Source organism: Acomys minous (assembly GCF_964271855.1).
Source record: "Acomys minous genome assembly, chromosome: 10".
Classification (NCBI taxonomy): domain Eukaryota; kingdom Metazoa; phylum Chordata; class Mammalia; order Rodentia; family Muridae; genus Acomys; species Acomys minous.
In genome coordinates this window covers 51,653,149-51,670,020 of record NC_140491.1, presented here as the reverse complement: position 1 = coordinate 51,670,020, position 16,872 = coordinate 51,653,149, and the positions used below count along the sequence as shown (strand labels likewise).

The 16,872-nt window shown below is 42.1% G+C and overlaps 1 protein-coding gene across 18 annotated transcripts in view; it reads left to right on the top strand.

The window, feature by feature from the left end:
* Positions 1 to 16,872, top strand: part of EHBP1 (EH domain binding protein 1) — a 298,811-nt gene that overhangs the window by 51,418 nt on the left and 230,521 nt on the right. For all 18 annotated transcript variants that reach the window (XM_084798375.1, XM_084798377.1, XM_084798376.1 and 15 more), the window contains exon 3: positions 15,849 to 15,906. In XM_084798375.1, the coding sequence (XP_084654501.1) occupies positions 15,849 to 15,906 (58 nt within the window). The remainder of the gene's footprint in view (positions 1 to 15,848; positions 15,907 to 16,872) is intronic.

Here is a 16,872-nt window from a genome sequence, read left to right as displayed (position 1 = left end):
CGGCAAGAACAATACTTGTTCTTAACCACTGAGCTGTCTCTCCCCCTGTGGAAGTGTTTCTGAAATGTTTTCTTCCTGTCATGATTTTAAAAGAAGAAAGGAGCCAGGGAGTAAATTGTATCTTTTTTTTTTTTTTAGCAACTTTCTTACAACTTTCTCAATTTTCTTGGTTTGCTTATTTTAAAAAGTTGGGTTTAAAAGGATTCTGGGATGAAATGTTACAGTATTATGTGAAAAGTTCCACTCTTAGGGTTTAGCTTGGTCTTGTATTACTTTTGCAGTTAAGTTGCTCAGAGAACTTAAGCTTTGACACTATTGGCAGTGTACTGTTGGTGTACTAAACGTGTTCAAACTTTGTAGGAAATCCCCAACAGAAGACTTACTGAAGTAGTTCACTGTGTGGTTTAAACACAGTCCAGTGTGCTAAGGGGAAGCTAAGGCACAAGCAATCTTAAACAACTGCTCAGTAAGGGTGTTGCTATTCCGCGTGAGGAGTTTTGCATGCGTCTTTAACAGAGTTGAGCTGAGGATGAAGGGCAGGGAGTGAGGTGACCACAGAATGCCCCCGTGTTTCCTACTTTAGTGGGATCCATTCAGGAGCATGGACTAACAGGCACCTGCAGATTTTCTTTGGCAAGTTTGACTTACAGAAAACGTTACCATTTTTTAAAAATTAATTCTTGCATTGCTATTTAAAAAAAACACATCTAAATTGTAAAAATTGTAAAAATTATCATTGAATCAAAGGTACTGTAACGGTTGCTCCCCTGCATATGTTCAAGTTTGTCAACTTAAGAATTTAAAATAGCTGTGCTGACTAACGTAGAGCTATAGATAGCGCAGGGCTGAGGTTCCACAGGATCAGGAGAGCGGGCATTGCTAGGGCCTGGCGAGAAACGCGCTGGACACTAGATTTAGCAGAGTTACAGGCCAAGGAGAAACACATTGGCTCATGTACTGATTCTTTTCCTAAAACTTAAAGAGGATTTTTATTATGAAACTACGCCCCCCAAAGAGAAAAAACCCAACATGAAACTGGGTGTGGTGGCCTAGTGCTATAGAATCTTGGTACTCAGGAGGCTGAGGCAAAAACCACTGTGACCTCTGGAGAGAGGCCAGGCCTGGGCTATATAGAGACCCCAGTAAAAATGAACCAAACCAAACCAGACCAAAATTCCATAGATTTACTGTTAAATTGGTAATGTTTCTGTTGACTTTTAATAAAATTCCTTTCAGAGGATATGGTTGAGGAACCTAGTTATTTGTCATCTAGTCTAAACCAAGGTTGTAAAATCTAAAGAAGCAACGCTTAGTAGAAATCTAGTTCTGTGCTATCCAGCTCAGGAGTAAAGAATCATAGGTAGCTATCTTTAATCTACATTTAAATTAAGCAAAACTTTAACTTTAGTTCTTTGATTTTTATTAGCCCACGTTTGATCGGTTACCGACCACATGCAGGGAGGGGCTGCACGCTGGCCGGTGTAACTGACGTCTTCCTGTCACTGCTATGTGTCCTGCTAGCCTGAGTCGCTGGAGGGCCTTGCGGACAGGACGGGTTCCACTCCCTTGTGCCAGGGACGGTGCTGTGATTCTGTAGCTTTCAGGTTTCCAAGTTGCCCATGAACGTGAGCTTGAGGTTTATAGCTCCTGCGTTTTATTCTTTTTCCAGCTCTTTGCTCAAGGAAAGCTTTGCCGGAGTCTGGTGACACTTCCTGTTGCTGTTTTAGAAAGGTTTGCAAATTAAGGGTTAGAATTTCCCTGCTATGGGTCAGCTAGTTGGTGATTTTTCTTTATTGAAGAATGTGAGGTCACTTTGCTACCTGTACACCTGTCATCATGAGTAGAAGCACATGGGCAGGTTCACTGATTTTTTTTTTAAAGATTTATTTATTATGTATACAGTGCGTATCAGATCACATAATAGATGGTTGTGAGCTATCATGTGGTTGCTGGGAATTGAACTCAGGACCTCTGGAAGAGCAGTCAGTTCTCTTAACCACTGAGCCATCTCTCCAGCCCATCAGGTTCACTGATTTAAAGGCAGATTTTCTTTCTGCTCTTCGATGTAAGCAGAGACTGTTGAGAAGCTGCTAAGGGTGGGAATTTGTTCTAGCATTGCTGCTGTACTTCCCCGGGGCAGCTGCAGTGTCGCTGGATCCGCCCTTCCGTCTTACTCTTTTCTCTTTCTCCTTGCAAGTGTCCTTTATGTTCACGTTGGTTTCCCTCTGGCGTCACCCTGCAGGAGCATTGCAGTGAACTCAGAGAGCATACCAAAGAAATGCTTAAAACTGTGCCATACAGAAGCTTGAGCAAGTTCAGTTTTAGTGTGTGCGTGAATGTGTGCAGCACGTGTGTGCCACAGTGCACGTGTGCGGATCGGAGACCTCATGGGACTTGGTTATTTGCTTTTGTTGTGTTGGCTTGGTGGCAAACATCTTTACCTGCTGAGCTGAGCTGTCTTGCTGACCCACAAGTTCAGCCACACTCCTTTCAGTGACGCTGTAGTTTTGCAAAGCTGGGATTTTGGCAGCTACATGTGGGGAAAAAAAAAGGCAGGTATCATGAAAATCTGTGTGGAACAGGACAGGAGGGAGGCAGTGGCCAATCTGATGACTGGGTTTGAGAAGTTGTCCGTTGCCAACCTAAGTAAGCTTTTAGGACCGATGTCCTTCTTGGGTTGTTTGGTCCTGACTGCGTAGTAAGCAGAATGGTTAGGTGTTTGTTCTTGCTTGTCAGCTGGGGAGTCTGTGAAGAAACCAAAGGTTTGAGAGCCTCTGCAGGAGGCTGCAGCGTGTCCCCTGTGCTTACCTTATCCCTCTGTCGTGTACAGTCAGACTTCAAGACACTGGCCTCCGCCTAGTTTACAGGATTTCTCTGCTGTGAGGTTCCCCGTCAGCCCTTCTGTACAATAATCATGAAAACCCCTGTGTACTCAGGAGAGGAATTTTGTTACATTTTGTGAAGCTAGGTCCAAATCACCTCAGACCTAATGACATTTTGGAGATGTGTGTCTATCCTGTGCCTCTAGTTAAAATTCATCAGTAAACTTGATCAGCAACCGTTATTAGGGAATTAACATTTACATAGTGATATTAGTTAATTTATGGAACTAGTTTTAATTCCTCAATTATAACTATAATTCTGTTTAGAAAGAATGTTGTTTTAGACTAGTGTAGGGTTATATGTTATAGTTAGCTGTCACAGTTACTGTTGGTTGCTTTTGTTGTTGTTTAACCTCAGTGTTTCAGACCTTGTTTGGGTTTATGTTATTTCTGCTTAGATTCAGGCTTTAAGTCCTTAGTAAAAGTACCAGAGGGATGTGTGCATGTTGGAAGTCACATGACCGAGAGTACCAAAGTGATGCATGTATGTAGGAAGTCACATGACTGAGAGAGAGTACCAGGGGATATGTGTATGTTGGAAGTCACATGACTGAGCACATATTACTGATGTTTATTTCTACAACTTGCTTCAAGTGTTGTCTACCAAGCTTCTGCATGTAAACTTACTGTTTGTACTTTTGTAGAATGGTTCTTTGAAACAATATACATATCTTCTAATTAATCTTTTTTTTTAAAAAGCCAATCTTAGAATCTGTGCTATTTAATTTGAAACACAAGTAGGGAAACTTTAATGTATTTTCTCAATTAACAACTACTTTTTAAAAGGCTTATCCCCCTTGTTCTGGTTAAGTGTAAAGTTTTTTGTAGGTATTTTTTATAAGTTGAATAAGTTTTCCTTTATTTGTGGTTGGGCGAGGTTCTAATCATGAAAGAGTATTAGATTTTGTCAAACACTTCTTTGAATGTAATGACAGTTACTACTTTTATTCTTTAGTTTGGTGGCCTTATATATTATAATACATTTTTCCTTGTTTTTGTTTGTGCTTGTTTTGACACAGAGTTTTATGTTACAGCCCAGGCTGGTCTGGAATCACTATACTGTCTAGTCTGGCTTCCAGCTTAGACAGTTTTTCTGCCTCAGTCTCCTGAGTGCTGACTTTATATGTGTGAGCTACTGTGCCAGGCTCCACAATAATTAATTGTTCAATGTAGAATCAGAGCCACACATATAAAGCACATTTTACTTGGTCATGGTATGTGTGTTTGTTCAAATTTGCAATCAGTTTAGATTGTCGGAAGTTAAAAGCGAGTGTGGAGTGTGTGTGTGCGTTCTTCACTTAGGTCCACATGATCGTGGTGCACTGTCCGAGTGAGGCAGTTGCTGGCCCATCACCGCTAGCTCACCTCCAGACTTCACTGAGCTTTAGCAGAGGTTTGATGGGTCCAGGATCCCGTGCAGGATGACAGGCTGCGGCAGTCATCGCTGACAGGTTCTCATTCTCATGTGCTCTCCTGTTTGTTCTTGTTATCTTTAAAGATTAGTTTGATGCTAGGTGTGCACCTTGAATTATCGTTACGGCGCAAAGACTGGGTGTGTGATTTGACTCCCACCCTATTCCTGATTCTTCCTGAAGTTTTAAAAAATAATTTGTGTCATAGTTTAAGAAGAAAATAATAATTTATTTAGCTTTCCCCCCACTCCCACCCCGAGACAGAGTTTCTCCCTGTTTCCATCCCTGGCTGTCCTTGAACTCAGAGATCTGTCTCTTGAGTGCTGGGAGTAAAGGTGTGTGCCACCACTGCCTGGCTGAAATAAATTATGTTTATGGAAGGGACTTGACGTGTAAGAGGTAGCTTCAATTCTAAGGCAGCTTTCCACAGTCTAAGCACTTGGCATGTTTTGGTTAGATATCCTGAGATGCATCTCTTTCACTAAGGAGCTTTAGTTTAAATGTGAAACTAAGGCCGAATTTGTCATATTTTAAGAACTTTTGGGCAAAATTATATCCCTATTTTGGACAGTACCCTGAAATTGTTATTTTGCACAGAAACTTAACTGTATTTTAGAATGTGGGATTGAGAGCTTTGGTGTGCTCTTAAGAAATAAAGTGTCTTTTTGTCAAAACATGGATTATGTAAACATGCAATAGTACTTTCTGAAACAACAACCTTGTAGCAATTTCAAATATATTAGGAATGGTAATTCTTTGACTGTGATATATACGTGCCAGGGTGGGTTTCAGAGGTTATATATGTCTTTCATTCTGCATGAAATAACTTTGGTTTCTAAATTTCTATGCCTTCTCCTATAGCATAATTTTCTTTTCTTTTCTTTTTCTTTTCTCTTTTTTAAATAAAGCAGTCCTGAGAAGGTTAGAAAGGAAAAAAAGAAGAATGTGAGCTGGAGAAGGTTCAGCATTTAGCACAGTAGAATTTTCAGTCCGAGGCCGGGCAGTGGTGGCGCACGCCTTTAATCCCAGCACTCGGGAGGCAGAGGCAGGCGGATTGCTGTGAGTTCGAGGCCAGCCTGGTCTACAAAGTGAGTCCAGGACAGCCAAGGCTACACAGAGAAACCCTGTCTCAAAAAAACAAACAAACAAACAAACAAACAAACAAAAAAAAAGAATTTTCAGTCCGGTATTTGATCCTTTTATGTGTATTTACTTCTTACCTTTGTAAACTTTTCAGAAAATGATTTCACTGACAGTCATGCACCTCCTGTGTAGGGTAGACAAGGAAATGTTCCTTTATGCACTGGTTGAGGTAAAATGTTTTTTTTTTAACTTAAATTACTTAGTTTAGCATTTTCTAAAAGAAGTGAACAAAGGCTTCAGCAGTTAATTTGTAGAAATACGGGGGACGAAGTTTGTTCTATTTTCTCATTCCTATGGCGTTTCCTAGTGTATCTAACTGAATGGATGTGTTAGGCCATATTTAATTGGCATATAAAACAGTTATTAGACATGGATATGTTGTTTTATACTGAGTTCAACTTCTGAAGGGGAAGTAAGTATCAACTATAGAAATGGTAGCTTGTTGATGAAATACTTGGTAGGTAGTTTTGACATTCTTTTAACATGAGAGGAGCCTTGTGTTTAACGTATTACTCAGGCTAGAAGAAAAGAATCCACTTATAAGCATTGTCAGCACCACAGGTGCTGAGGGGTTAAAGAGCTGCTCAGTCTCCGCCCAGCTCAGCAATGGTGCTGTCTAGTGATCTGTTCTGTCAGGGCCGTAGGGTGCCTGTTGTCCTCCTGTATTCCACAGCACTTCCTGTGCAAACGTAGGAGCTGGAGGCCTAGCCTTGCCTTCATCTTCATCTTATTGATTGAGTATGATGTTATCCATGGGGCGTGCGTATGTGTAGTCATGTATGTGTGCAGGTGTCCAATGTGTGCATGCATGTTGAGGCCATAATTCAGTTGGTGTCTTTTTTTCTTTATAAAGTTTTTTTTTGAAGATGTAGCATCAGCATTATCATAAATTTATTCTGCTAGGCATAAGCACATGAAGTAAAACAAAGGGACTGAGTAGGAACACACACACACAGACACACACATACACAGACACACACACACAGACACACACACACATACACACACACAGACACACACAGACACACACACACACACACACACACAGAGGACATGCTTAGAAAATGTATAGATATGCAACCCATCAAGTATGTATTGAAGATAAAAAGAAAACTAATTTAAATGCTCATGAAATGCCATCAAAAGTAGAGAAATGTGTCGAGTGTGATGCTCCCGCACCGTGTCTCTTGAGGGAGGCTCTCCGTGCCCCTGGCACCAGTGCGCTGGCTAGACCGCCTAGCTGGCGTCAGCCTGCCCTGTCTCCCCAGTGCTGGGATTACAGGTGTGCACAGCCTTGCTTGGCTTGTCGTGTTTCAGCTGTGAACTGAATCGGGTTCTCTTGCTCGCACGACACACACTTTACTGACCGCTCTGTCTTCTGGCTTCATCTTGTCTCTTAGCCAACAGGATGGCCCAGTCCTCATACTCGGGGCTGTTCTTTGCCCCACACGTCCCTCGCGTCATACCCTCAGAGACACATGTGGAGAACGGGTTAGAGGTTTCCTGGAGGTCTGGTCAGTCAACTCGATGGCCAAGTGTAGCCATCTTAAGTGTGCTCCTCAAACAGTGTCACCTCCAAGTTTCCAAATAAGGACAATAATGAAGTCATACTCCATGCTCACGTGATATAAGTATATACTGTGTACAGCCGAAGTACACTCATTCCTTCCGCAAAGTCTGAACAGTTAGCAGCATTATGCAAAAGTCCAAGCCCCCAGGCTCTTCTCCTGAGATCAAGGCAAGTTCTGAGACGTTAACCCATGCCAAACGACAAGGACAATCTGTACTGCAGGCCAGTGTGCAGCCAAGACAAGCAGGAGCAGTCACACCCTTCAGAAGGGAGGCCCAGGGCCTGCAAATGCAGCTGCATGCTCCCTGTGCACATGGTGGAGGTCAGAGGTCAGCGTTGGCTCTCTTTCTGTATTGCACCCCACCTTGCTTTTTTGAGGCAAGGTCTCTCACTGAAGATAGAGCTCATCAATTGGTTAGGCTGACTGGCCAGCATGTCCTCAGGACCCTCCTGTCTCGGTGTTGGGATTACAGTCCTGTACCGTGGTGCCTGGCCTTGTGTGACTCAGGTCCTGTGCATGCGTGGCCAGCACCTGCAGTGTCGTCCCCGCAGCTCCATCTCGTGTGCTTTCCAGGCCTGTGATGTCCTCTCAGCTTCATCAAGTTCCCGTTTCCTTTCTTTCTTCTTCCTCTTTTTTTTCTGTAATAGCATTTTGCCGTTTACATTAGGTTTTCCTTAGATGACCCATGGCATGTCACATTGAAGAGGAGACTGACCGTGTAAAGCATGGAGCAGTTGGTAGCTTGCCCTCCTTTTTGAGAGGATACTGTCTTCTTTTTCTCTCCCCTCCTTTTTTCTTTTTCCCCTCTTCTCTATTTCTATCCCCCACTCTTGCTCTCTTACACATAGTATCATTTGATAGTAGAAATGATTTATGTTTCTTTTTCATATACATATGTCTATATGGGTGTGTGGTGTGTGCGTGCGTGCGCACGTGTGGACATCCTTGCTTGTTCTTCCTCCTCAGTCACTGGCTACCTGATTTTTCTAACATAAAGATATTTCTCAGTCAAGAAACACAGCAGCGAGTCATTGCTGTGTATGTATGAAATACAGATCTCCCCCAAAATATTATTTTCCTTATTGTTTTATAGTACTGCCCACAGTGATTCCTTTAATTTAGCCTTTTACTTACTCTCCATTTCTTGTGCTTATTTGAACAAGTCTCACATGCCAACAGCACAAATATTAGTATTCTCATGTGTTATCAACATATTTCTACGCTGGTCCCATGGGGCTCTTATTCCTCAAGTCAGAAGCCTCCTGGGGCCTTGATGGTGCGAGCAGAAGATGAGTTGGAATTTAAGTCCAGATTTGCCTGTCTTCCAGTGACTCTGTTTTTTTATCTTAATTTGCTGGCTTCCTTCTCAACAAATGCTTTTTGAATACTTTTCCTCCCAAGGAAATCTCTTGAGAACTTTAAATTCAGAATCAAGACAGACAGATTAAAGCATCAGTCACAGAGCAGACAGAGAGTAAATTGTACGATTATTTTGAAGGGCGTGGTTAGGTTGATGTTCTCTCTGTTTGCATCTATTTCATGGAATCAGGCATATACACTCAGAATACTGATTTTTTGTGTGTGTGTGTGTGACATGTGAGGTTCATCCCAACAGGACCAGGAAATGAACAATAAGAAAAATGCTAAATTAAAGGAAATATTCCATGTAGCTCCTTATAGTAACAACAACAACAACAACAACACAATCAGTACTGTTGGGAGATCGGCCTTTCACACACACAGCTCATTGTGCTGATTACTTCTTTATATCAGAAAAACTGTGACTCTTTACGTTGCCAAACTCTGTGCTCTATGATGGCTTGTCACAAACAGTACCCTGCTCACTTATGCCAAGCTGCTCTTCCTCAGTGTGAGTGCTCCCGGTCCTGAACACTGGCACGCGAGTTCTAGATAAAAGGTCAGCCAGAGAGCATGTTTTTCATCAGTTCAGTATTTTTAGCCACTCTGAGATACTTTCAAAAAACAAGATGATGCAAAATGTAATTTTAACACTGTGTTTTTATTTGTGTCAAAGATCTTTTATACCTTTCATATTGGGACTGTCATTAACTTGTACAGAATGGAAGTAAATACCTATATGCTTGTTTACATAATGTGCTTTCTGTTTGTACCCATTTTATCCTGTTGGGTTATTACAGCTTGCTAAATAACTTGTGAAGGAAGCATAAAGGGCGAGTAATTAGGTCAGGTGTGCATGAGAGTGCAGGCGGAGGCAGGTGTACCTACTCAAGGGTAACAACTATTACTAGAGAAAGAGTGAAGCCCAGGTATTCCTGTGATAATTGTCCGCATTGTTTCAGTGTTGTTAGCACCCGGCCATGACCATTCTGACACAGCTGAGGGCCCTTTCTGCAGGCCAATAAGCTCCTGTACTCAAGTGTTTATGCACTTGACGTTTGTTAGTCTCATTGTAAGTGGTTCCTGGTCTCTGTAAGAAGGGTACGCACTTTCATGTTCTAAAGGTCTCCTATTTTTTTCTTGTTTTGTATTTTCATGACTTAGATTTCTTATTTTTAAATAGCCCAGAGGCTTACATATAAATTGGTGTTCTTTTTTATCCTTGGAAACATTGATTTCATATCAGTGAAAAAGATTAGGTTACATTTTGGTCTCAGTACTTTGAAATGCGAGCTCCTACAAGATAACAGCTATTATGTTGCGAGAGGGGGGGGGGGATGTGCTTTGCTGAGTTTTAAGAGGTGTTGATGGGTTACTGTAGTATATATATCCAGAAATAGAAATACAAATAGCCTAGCCTAATGAGGTTTCCTTTAAAAAGGCTTTTATTTTTAGTTGTATGTGTATATATGTGTCTGCTCATGAGGGCGGCTGCCTTCGGTGACTAGAGCCTCTGGACTCCCTGGGGATGGGGGTCACAGACAGTTGTGAGCCATCTGACGCGGTGCTGGGAATTGAACTGGGGTCCTCTGGCGCTGTCTCGATGGCTGGAAACTTACTGTTTCTTAGCTGCTCAGTAGAGAGGCCATCTGATGTCATCTGGCATTCTGAGTGATTACTCGTAGATCCTAACTCTGGAATAGAGTGGCCTCTATAGAAGCAGGGAAGGATGCTAGGCGTCTGTAGTGGAAGTCATGTTATGTAAATATGTTTTTGTTTTAAATCCCAAGTATGGGATTTTAGTTTGGGCGTTAGTTTGTCCGCAGCTGATGATGGTCTCATGTGGTGGAGCCCACGGCTCTCCTGTTCCTTGGCAGATGCTGACTGGCCCAGCCTCGTGCAGATAATCACAGTTGCTGTGAGTTCACGAGTGCCACAGCTGTGGCGTGTTCTGAGCTCAGTGTCTCATACCTCTTCCCCCAGCTTCCTTCCGCTCTTACATTCTTCCCACCTTTTCTTCTGAACTGCTCCCTGAGCCCGGGCATCATGGGGTGTGTGTGTGTGTGTGTTAAAGATGTCTCATTTATGGCTGGGCATTGAACATTCATCTGTTCTCAGTACTTTGACCAATAATGTGCACTCATTATATACAAAAAATAGAAAAGTTTATTTCCTATTGATTATTAGTGTTTGATACCTCATTGAGAGATATTTGCTTGTGGACTCTCTTTTATTATGTAGCATAGAAAAAAAGCTAAAATCTGTATTAACACAAATCTTAAGCATTGTAACACGCTGATGAATGACCTTAGAAAATATTTTAAATTGCTGTAGAATTTTCTAAGCACACATACTGTAATAGTCACTCATCTGTTGTTGGACTTTACATTGAAAGCGCCATTGTAAATTACACTTTTTACAACTTCTGAATCAAATAATCTCTACTCTTGGGCAGGTTATTTATTATCACTATTGCTTCAGCGTGTGCATCCTGAGGTATTTATGAACAAACTCCTTTCTGCGGAAGACCCTTTTTCTTTGTGTTTCCCCAGTACTGTGCTGGGTAGTTGGCTTTAGTTACCTCACACTGGTTTGCAAACTTGCATGCAGTTGGAGTCACCCAGCATGAGGAATGTGGTAGGCACCCAGTAAAACATTTATTGGATGTTTCTGAAGCTTTTAGGACAGTGGTTCTCAACCTGTGGGTCGTGACTGCCTTGGGAAACCTCTATCTCCAAAAATATTTACATTACGATGCATAATAGCAAAATTACAGTATAGAAGTAGCAATGAAAATCATTTTATGGTTGGGGTCACCACAACATGAGGAACTGTATGAAAGGGCTTGCAGCATCAGGAAGGTGAGAACATTCTAAAACAGAATGTTATGTGACTGATTTTCATGTGACAGTTTTGGAGTTTTAAAAACACTTTTTAAAGTTTATACACATGATTGTAGAAAGAGTATAGGAATTTAACTTTCAAGTTAGAAGTTATTTTCTTTAAGCTTACCCTCCCGCCCAGCAGTGAGAAGGAGAGGGCAGATGCATGGCTGCAGCGTTGAGAAGTTAGAGCTACCTGCTTTGTGGTAGTGTGGACTGTATGCCCGCTCTTCCTTTCTCTACTACTGTCTAGATTTCTCCTCAAAACTCCCCCGCCTCCTCCCCAGAACTCACGGGCAGAAGCACACTCTGACACGCGGTTACTACTTTCAAGTTCAGGCTGTTCATCCTATGGTCTCTGAGAGTCAGGGAGAAGGCGGTGTCTATTTTCTCCGTCTTATGTTTTGAGCAAGGTGTCACTCTGTGGCTCAGGCTGGCTTAGACCGCCTGTGTGGCCTCCAGGGCTGATGTGCTCCAGTAAACACACCAAAGGGCTTTAGGTCTCCAGTGAAAGCTTCAGACAGACTCTGTAGGAAGCAGACTGCATATATGACTGCATATGTGCTATGTGTGTGCCTCAAAAGGCTCATGCTTAAATACCTGCATACATGACTGCATACATGCTATGTGTGTGCCTCAAAAGGCCCATGCTTAAATACCTGCATACATGACGTCATACATGATGTCATACATGCTTTGTGTGTGCCTCAAAAGGCTCATGCTTAAATACCTACATACATGACTGCATACATGCTATGTGTGTGCCTCAAAAGGTCCATGCCTAAATACCTGCATACATGACGGCATACATGCTATGTGTGTGCCTCAAAAGGTCCATGCTTAAATACCTGCATACATGACTGCATACGTGACATCATATATGCTATGTGTGTGCCGCTTAAATACCTGCAAGGTGTCGCCCCTCACCTGTTCATCTTTCCTAGAAGGCTGGTTGCCCTCTTACTACCTGGCTAAGCATGGTTGTTGAATTCCCCCAGAAACCTGAGCCCTACCAGGTTTTCTGGACTTTTGATAGTTCTGTAAGAACAGGCCTCTGATAGCTGGAGAAAACTCTAACAATGGCTATGTCTCTTTTCTCTTATAAGTGCATTAGTAAATATTTAATGGTTGTTTTTAGCACAGTATGAATGCTTAAAATATTAATTGCAGCCGGCAGTTGTGTCGTTATTGGTACTGCTCTTACTGAGCATAACTTACTTTTGAGCATTTGCGTGGTAATGGAAAACTGGACTCATCTCTATACAGACATGTTTTAGTGTGTGCGTGTCACGTGGTGCTAGGGATCAGACCTGCTCTTCTTCCATGTCAAAAACCCTCACCTTCCTGAGGCATTAAAATAGGTTGAGGGTGGGAGGGGTCTCAGCCCAGTGAGGAGAAGGTGACGTTCAAACAGCAGTGCAGGGCACGGTGCCCGAGCAACCCCCTTGTTGTCACAGTCTCGCGTGTGGAAGCGTGAAGTGGGGGTTGTTGACCATGCTCCGTGCTAGCCGGTGCTTCTCTGCCGTCGCCGCACTATTGGAATCCCCTGTGGAATTATTAAAATTCTACACTCTAGACCCATTAAATCTGATTCTCCAAGGCTGGAAGATAAGCACCAGTATTTTCAAGATGTTTTCCAGGAGGCTTTAATTTGATAAGCACTCAGGCCTTGTGAAGGTCACATAGGCTGCGGAGATGATGCATCATGTAGCTACTGGTTTACTTAGAGCCCGTCAGATTAATTAACCAATTGGCAATTTGATAGCCTTTTTTCCCCCCTGAGGTTTTTTTTTTAAGATTTATTTTTATTTTTATCTTATGTGTACGAGTGTTCAATAACTGCACACTAGAAAAGGGCATCAGATCACATTATAGATGGTTGTGAGCTACCATGTGGTTGCTGGGAATTGAACTCAGGACCTTGGGAAGAGTAGTCAGTGCTCTTAACCACTGAGCCATCTCTCCAGCCCCCCAGTTGGATATTCTTGAATGCAACTTAGGTTCATTCTTTTCAGTAGCGAACATTCACTGGGCCTTAACCTTATACCAGATTTTTTTTTATCAGCTTCTAGTAACAGATAACGGTGACCAGTTTGTATGGTCTAGTAGGGGAGATAGAAATAATGATGCTATGTTACATACAAAGGATGTAAATAGAGTCATGGCTTGGGTATTTACAGGGAACATGGTAGGGACATTAATTGTCTGAGTGTGTGTGTGTGTGTGTGTGTGTGTGTGTGTGTGTGTGTGTGTGTTAAGAAGAAATAATACATGGTCAAAATTTCACAGAGAAGGTTACTAAATAAGAGTTTATCAGGTAGGATGCCCCCCTATGACATCTAGCGATGCTAAGAACTTTAAGGAGTGTGCTTTCAGGACCTGGCTGGAGAGAAGATGCTTCTGCGGTATGTTGAGGTACATTAGAAGGCAAGTCAGAGTCCCGTGCAGGCTGCTTTAGCAGTTGAGACTGATGGTTATCCTGTTTGACTAGAGGCCACAGCGTCAGATATATGTAGGGTCTCGGTAGGCCATCTTAAAACTGCAACAGCTCAGGCGAGATTGAGAGAGGACAGGCAGAGGAGGGGAGACAGGAGGGCCGATGGGGGGAGAGGAGGAGAGAGAGCAGGGGAGGGGGAGGGAAGAGGAGGGAGAGGAAGGAGAGGAGGGAGAGGAAGGAGAGGAGGGAGAGGAAGGAGAGGAGGGTATTTTGCTCTTGTTGTTAATTTTGGGTTATTGTCCTCTTAATACAGAGCCTTAGATAAATGCTGTTTTATAGAAATTGTTATCTCTATTACCCGGACACTGTTCACAATTGAATTACATCATTTTGCTTATTATTAACATCAGAAACATTATATATTTGAATAAGTCTTTATCCAACCAGCTTTCATTATTGCACCTTTGTGCTGTTTTTTTTGTGTGTATTATGTTTAGGTTTTGCCTCATAGAAAGAACACCCATTAGCATTTACCTTATTTCTCTTGCCTGCACATCTTGCCTCTTTACCTTGTAATTGCAGCATCTCTGTATGTGTATAACTATTTTATTACACGAATGTATGTATGTATGTATGTATGTATGTATGTTGTATATGTGTGTACTTGTATCATGTGTGAAGGTCTGAGAATAATTTGCGGGAGTCAGCTCTCTGCTTCTACTGTGTGGATTTGGGTAGAACTCGGGTGGTCAGGCTGGGCAGCAGTTGCCCTTTCCTGCTGGTCCTAAATGGTGCTGCTGGCTTAGCGGGACTTAAAAGTCTATGGAGCAGCCGCTTTATTCTTTTATGATTTTCTACATTTCTGCCCCTCTGCAGTTTAGTTATAATGTATGTAGTTGCAGGTTTATTTTTACTTATGCTGTGTTCTTTGATGCTTAAGATGATAACCTTCTTTTTCAGTATTGGGGGTTTACCGAGCCTTCACATACATGCTAGGCAAATGCTCTGGACTTTTCCCCTTTCTCTTTTGAGCTGGAGACTCTGCTCAGGGCTGGACTTAAGCTCTTCTGTCGCACTCTTGGGGAGCATCCAGCACTGTAGGCTTGTGCCACTAAGTCTGGCGTGGGAAGCATTTTAATTGAGTTTTTAAAAGTGAAAATGTAAATAAAGTAACTAATAATCATATTCTTCTTGGTTTTCGGAAACATGAAAGAAAACCTAGCTCCATTAGCTAAAGATGTATTATTGTATTTGACTTCCCAGTAGCAGGCAACGTCTCAATTACAGTTGGGTTCTGTCAGTTTTGCTCAGTTATTTGTCTTTGGCAAGTTTTCTTTTTTTATTGTAAGATACAGGTAATATTTTGTACTGTGCATATTTTTCAGCACAGCATTGTTTTGTGCAGTAATTAGATGGTTATGAAAATGTTTGAAGGCTATAGGAATTGTTCGGATGATAGCTATAGGAGAGTAGTGTAACTCACAGACAGAGCATCTGGAAGTGCCTTTTTAACGCTTACTTTCTCTAAACTAAAAGGGATGATGTCTGAGAAGGGCAGCACTTTGGAGGGGACAGATTTCTGCTCTTCTTTTTAAAGTTACAGTCAGTTCCAAGTGTTGAACCTCACTTGCTTTGTCTCAGTGAATGAACTTGGTATGCGTTTTAAGTGAAGTCTACAGAGGGAATATTACAAATCTGAATTTAGCATCTACTGTAGTTTTAGATGCAGAACCCTGACGCTGGGCTGCTTTGTGTAATCTAAAGTAGTGGATACTTTTGTTCTTTTGGGTGCATATGTGGCGGGTATGTGCGTGCTTGTGCACATGTGCTCACCCCCTGTATGTTCATGTGTAGAAGCCAGAGGTCAATTTCTGATTTCTTTATCTCACTGAGCCTGCAGTTGTCATTTTGACTAGGCTGGCTTGCTGCTGCGACCCTCCTGTCTCTGCCTAAGCATGGAGGTTCCAGGACACTGCCTATTACAGCTCCTGTGTGGGTGCTAGGCATGTGACATCAGGCTCTTGTGCTGGTGCCGAACGCTTTTCATCTATGAAGCCACCCCCAGCCCACTTTTGTCCTTTTAAAGATACTAAAACTAAACTTTAATAATTTGGTTTAAAATGGCTTATATTTAATTGATTTTTTTCTTTTTAAATTAACAGGCAGCCAGATAAACTGGTGGTAGTCTGGACAAGAAGAAGCCGAAGGAAATCTTCCAAGGTTAGTCTGCTCTGAACAGTTAGCACTTGCAAACGTGTGCCTAGGATTACTTTGTTCAGATCTAAGAGGTGGAAGGAACTCAGCGTCCTGAGGGAGGGTGACTTGTCTGAGCTCATTGCTGGCCTGCAGGAGAGAAGGAGTTGACCTTTTCAAAGATTTTGACTTTTTTTCCCTCTTTTTACTGATAGTTTTGTAGCTATTAAATATTCTTTTTGGGTGATAACTGTATTTTTGTAAGCATACAACTGTAAGCATATTTATTGGAGCTTAGGTTTTTCCATACAGGTAGACCTCTATTAAGAAAAGTTTGTTAGATGGTAATTGAAAATTTAAAAAAATTATTAAAGGTGCCTTTTCAAGGTAGTTTTGTTTGTGTTTGAGACAGGCTCTAGCCTTGTATCTAGGCTGGCTTAGAATTTGTGCTCTTCCCTTTTGTGCCTCCCAAGTGCTGGGATTACAAGTGTGTGCCACCATATCTGACCTCCAGTTTTATTTTTATTACTCTAAAACTTAAGCTTTCATAATTAACGATATCTATAACCAAACCCGAGTTAGTCAAGACACCGTGACAACTCTTATGAAAGAGCGCATTTAATTGGGCTGGGCTACAGTTTCAGTTTTAGTCCATCATCATCATGGTGGGGAGCATGGTGCCTTGCTGGCAGACATGGTGCTGGAGAAGGAGCCAAGAGACACTAGACTGAGCTTTTACAACCTCAAAGCCCATCCCCCCTTCCCTCCAGTGATGCCCTTTCTTCAACAAGGCCACACCTCCTCCAACAAGGCCAGGCTCCTGGTGACTACTCATTCAAATACATAAGCCTATGAGGGCCCTTCTTATTCCAACCACGCCAGCTTATATGTATATAACAAACATGCACATACTTATATAAATAATACTCCTATCAAACATGTAGATTGCTGTCAGCATAAACCTTCTGTTTCTTTTCCAGGCAGGTCCCTCAG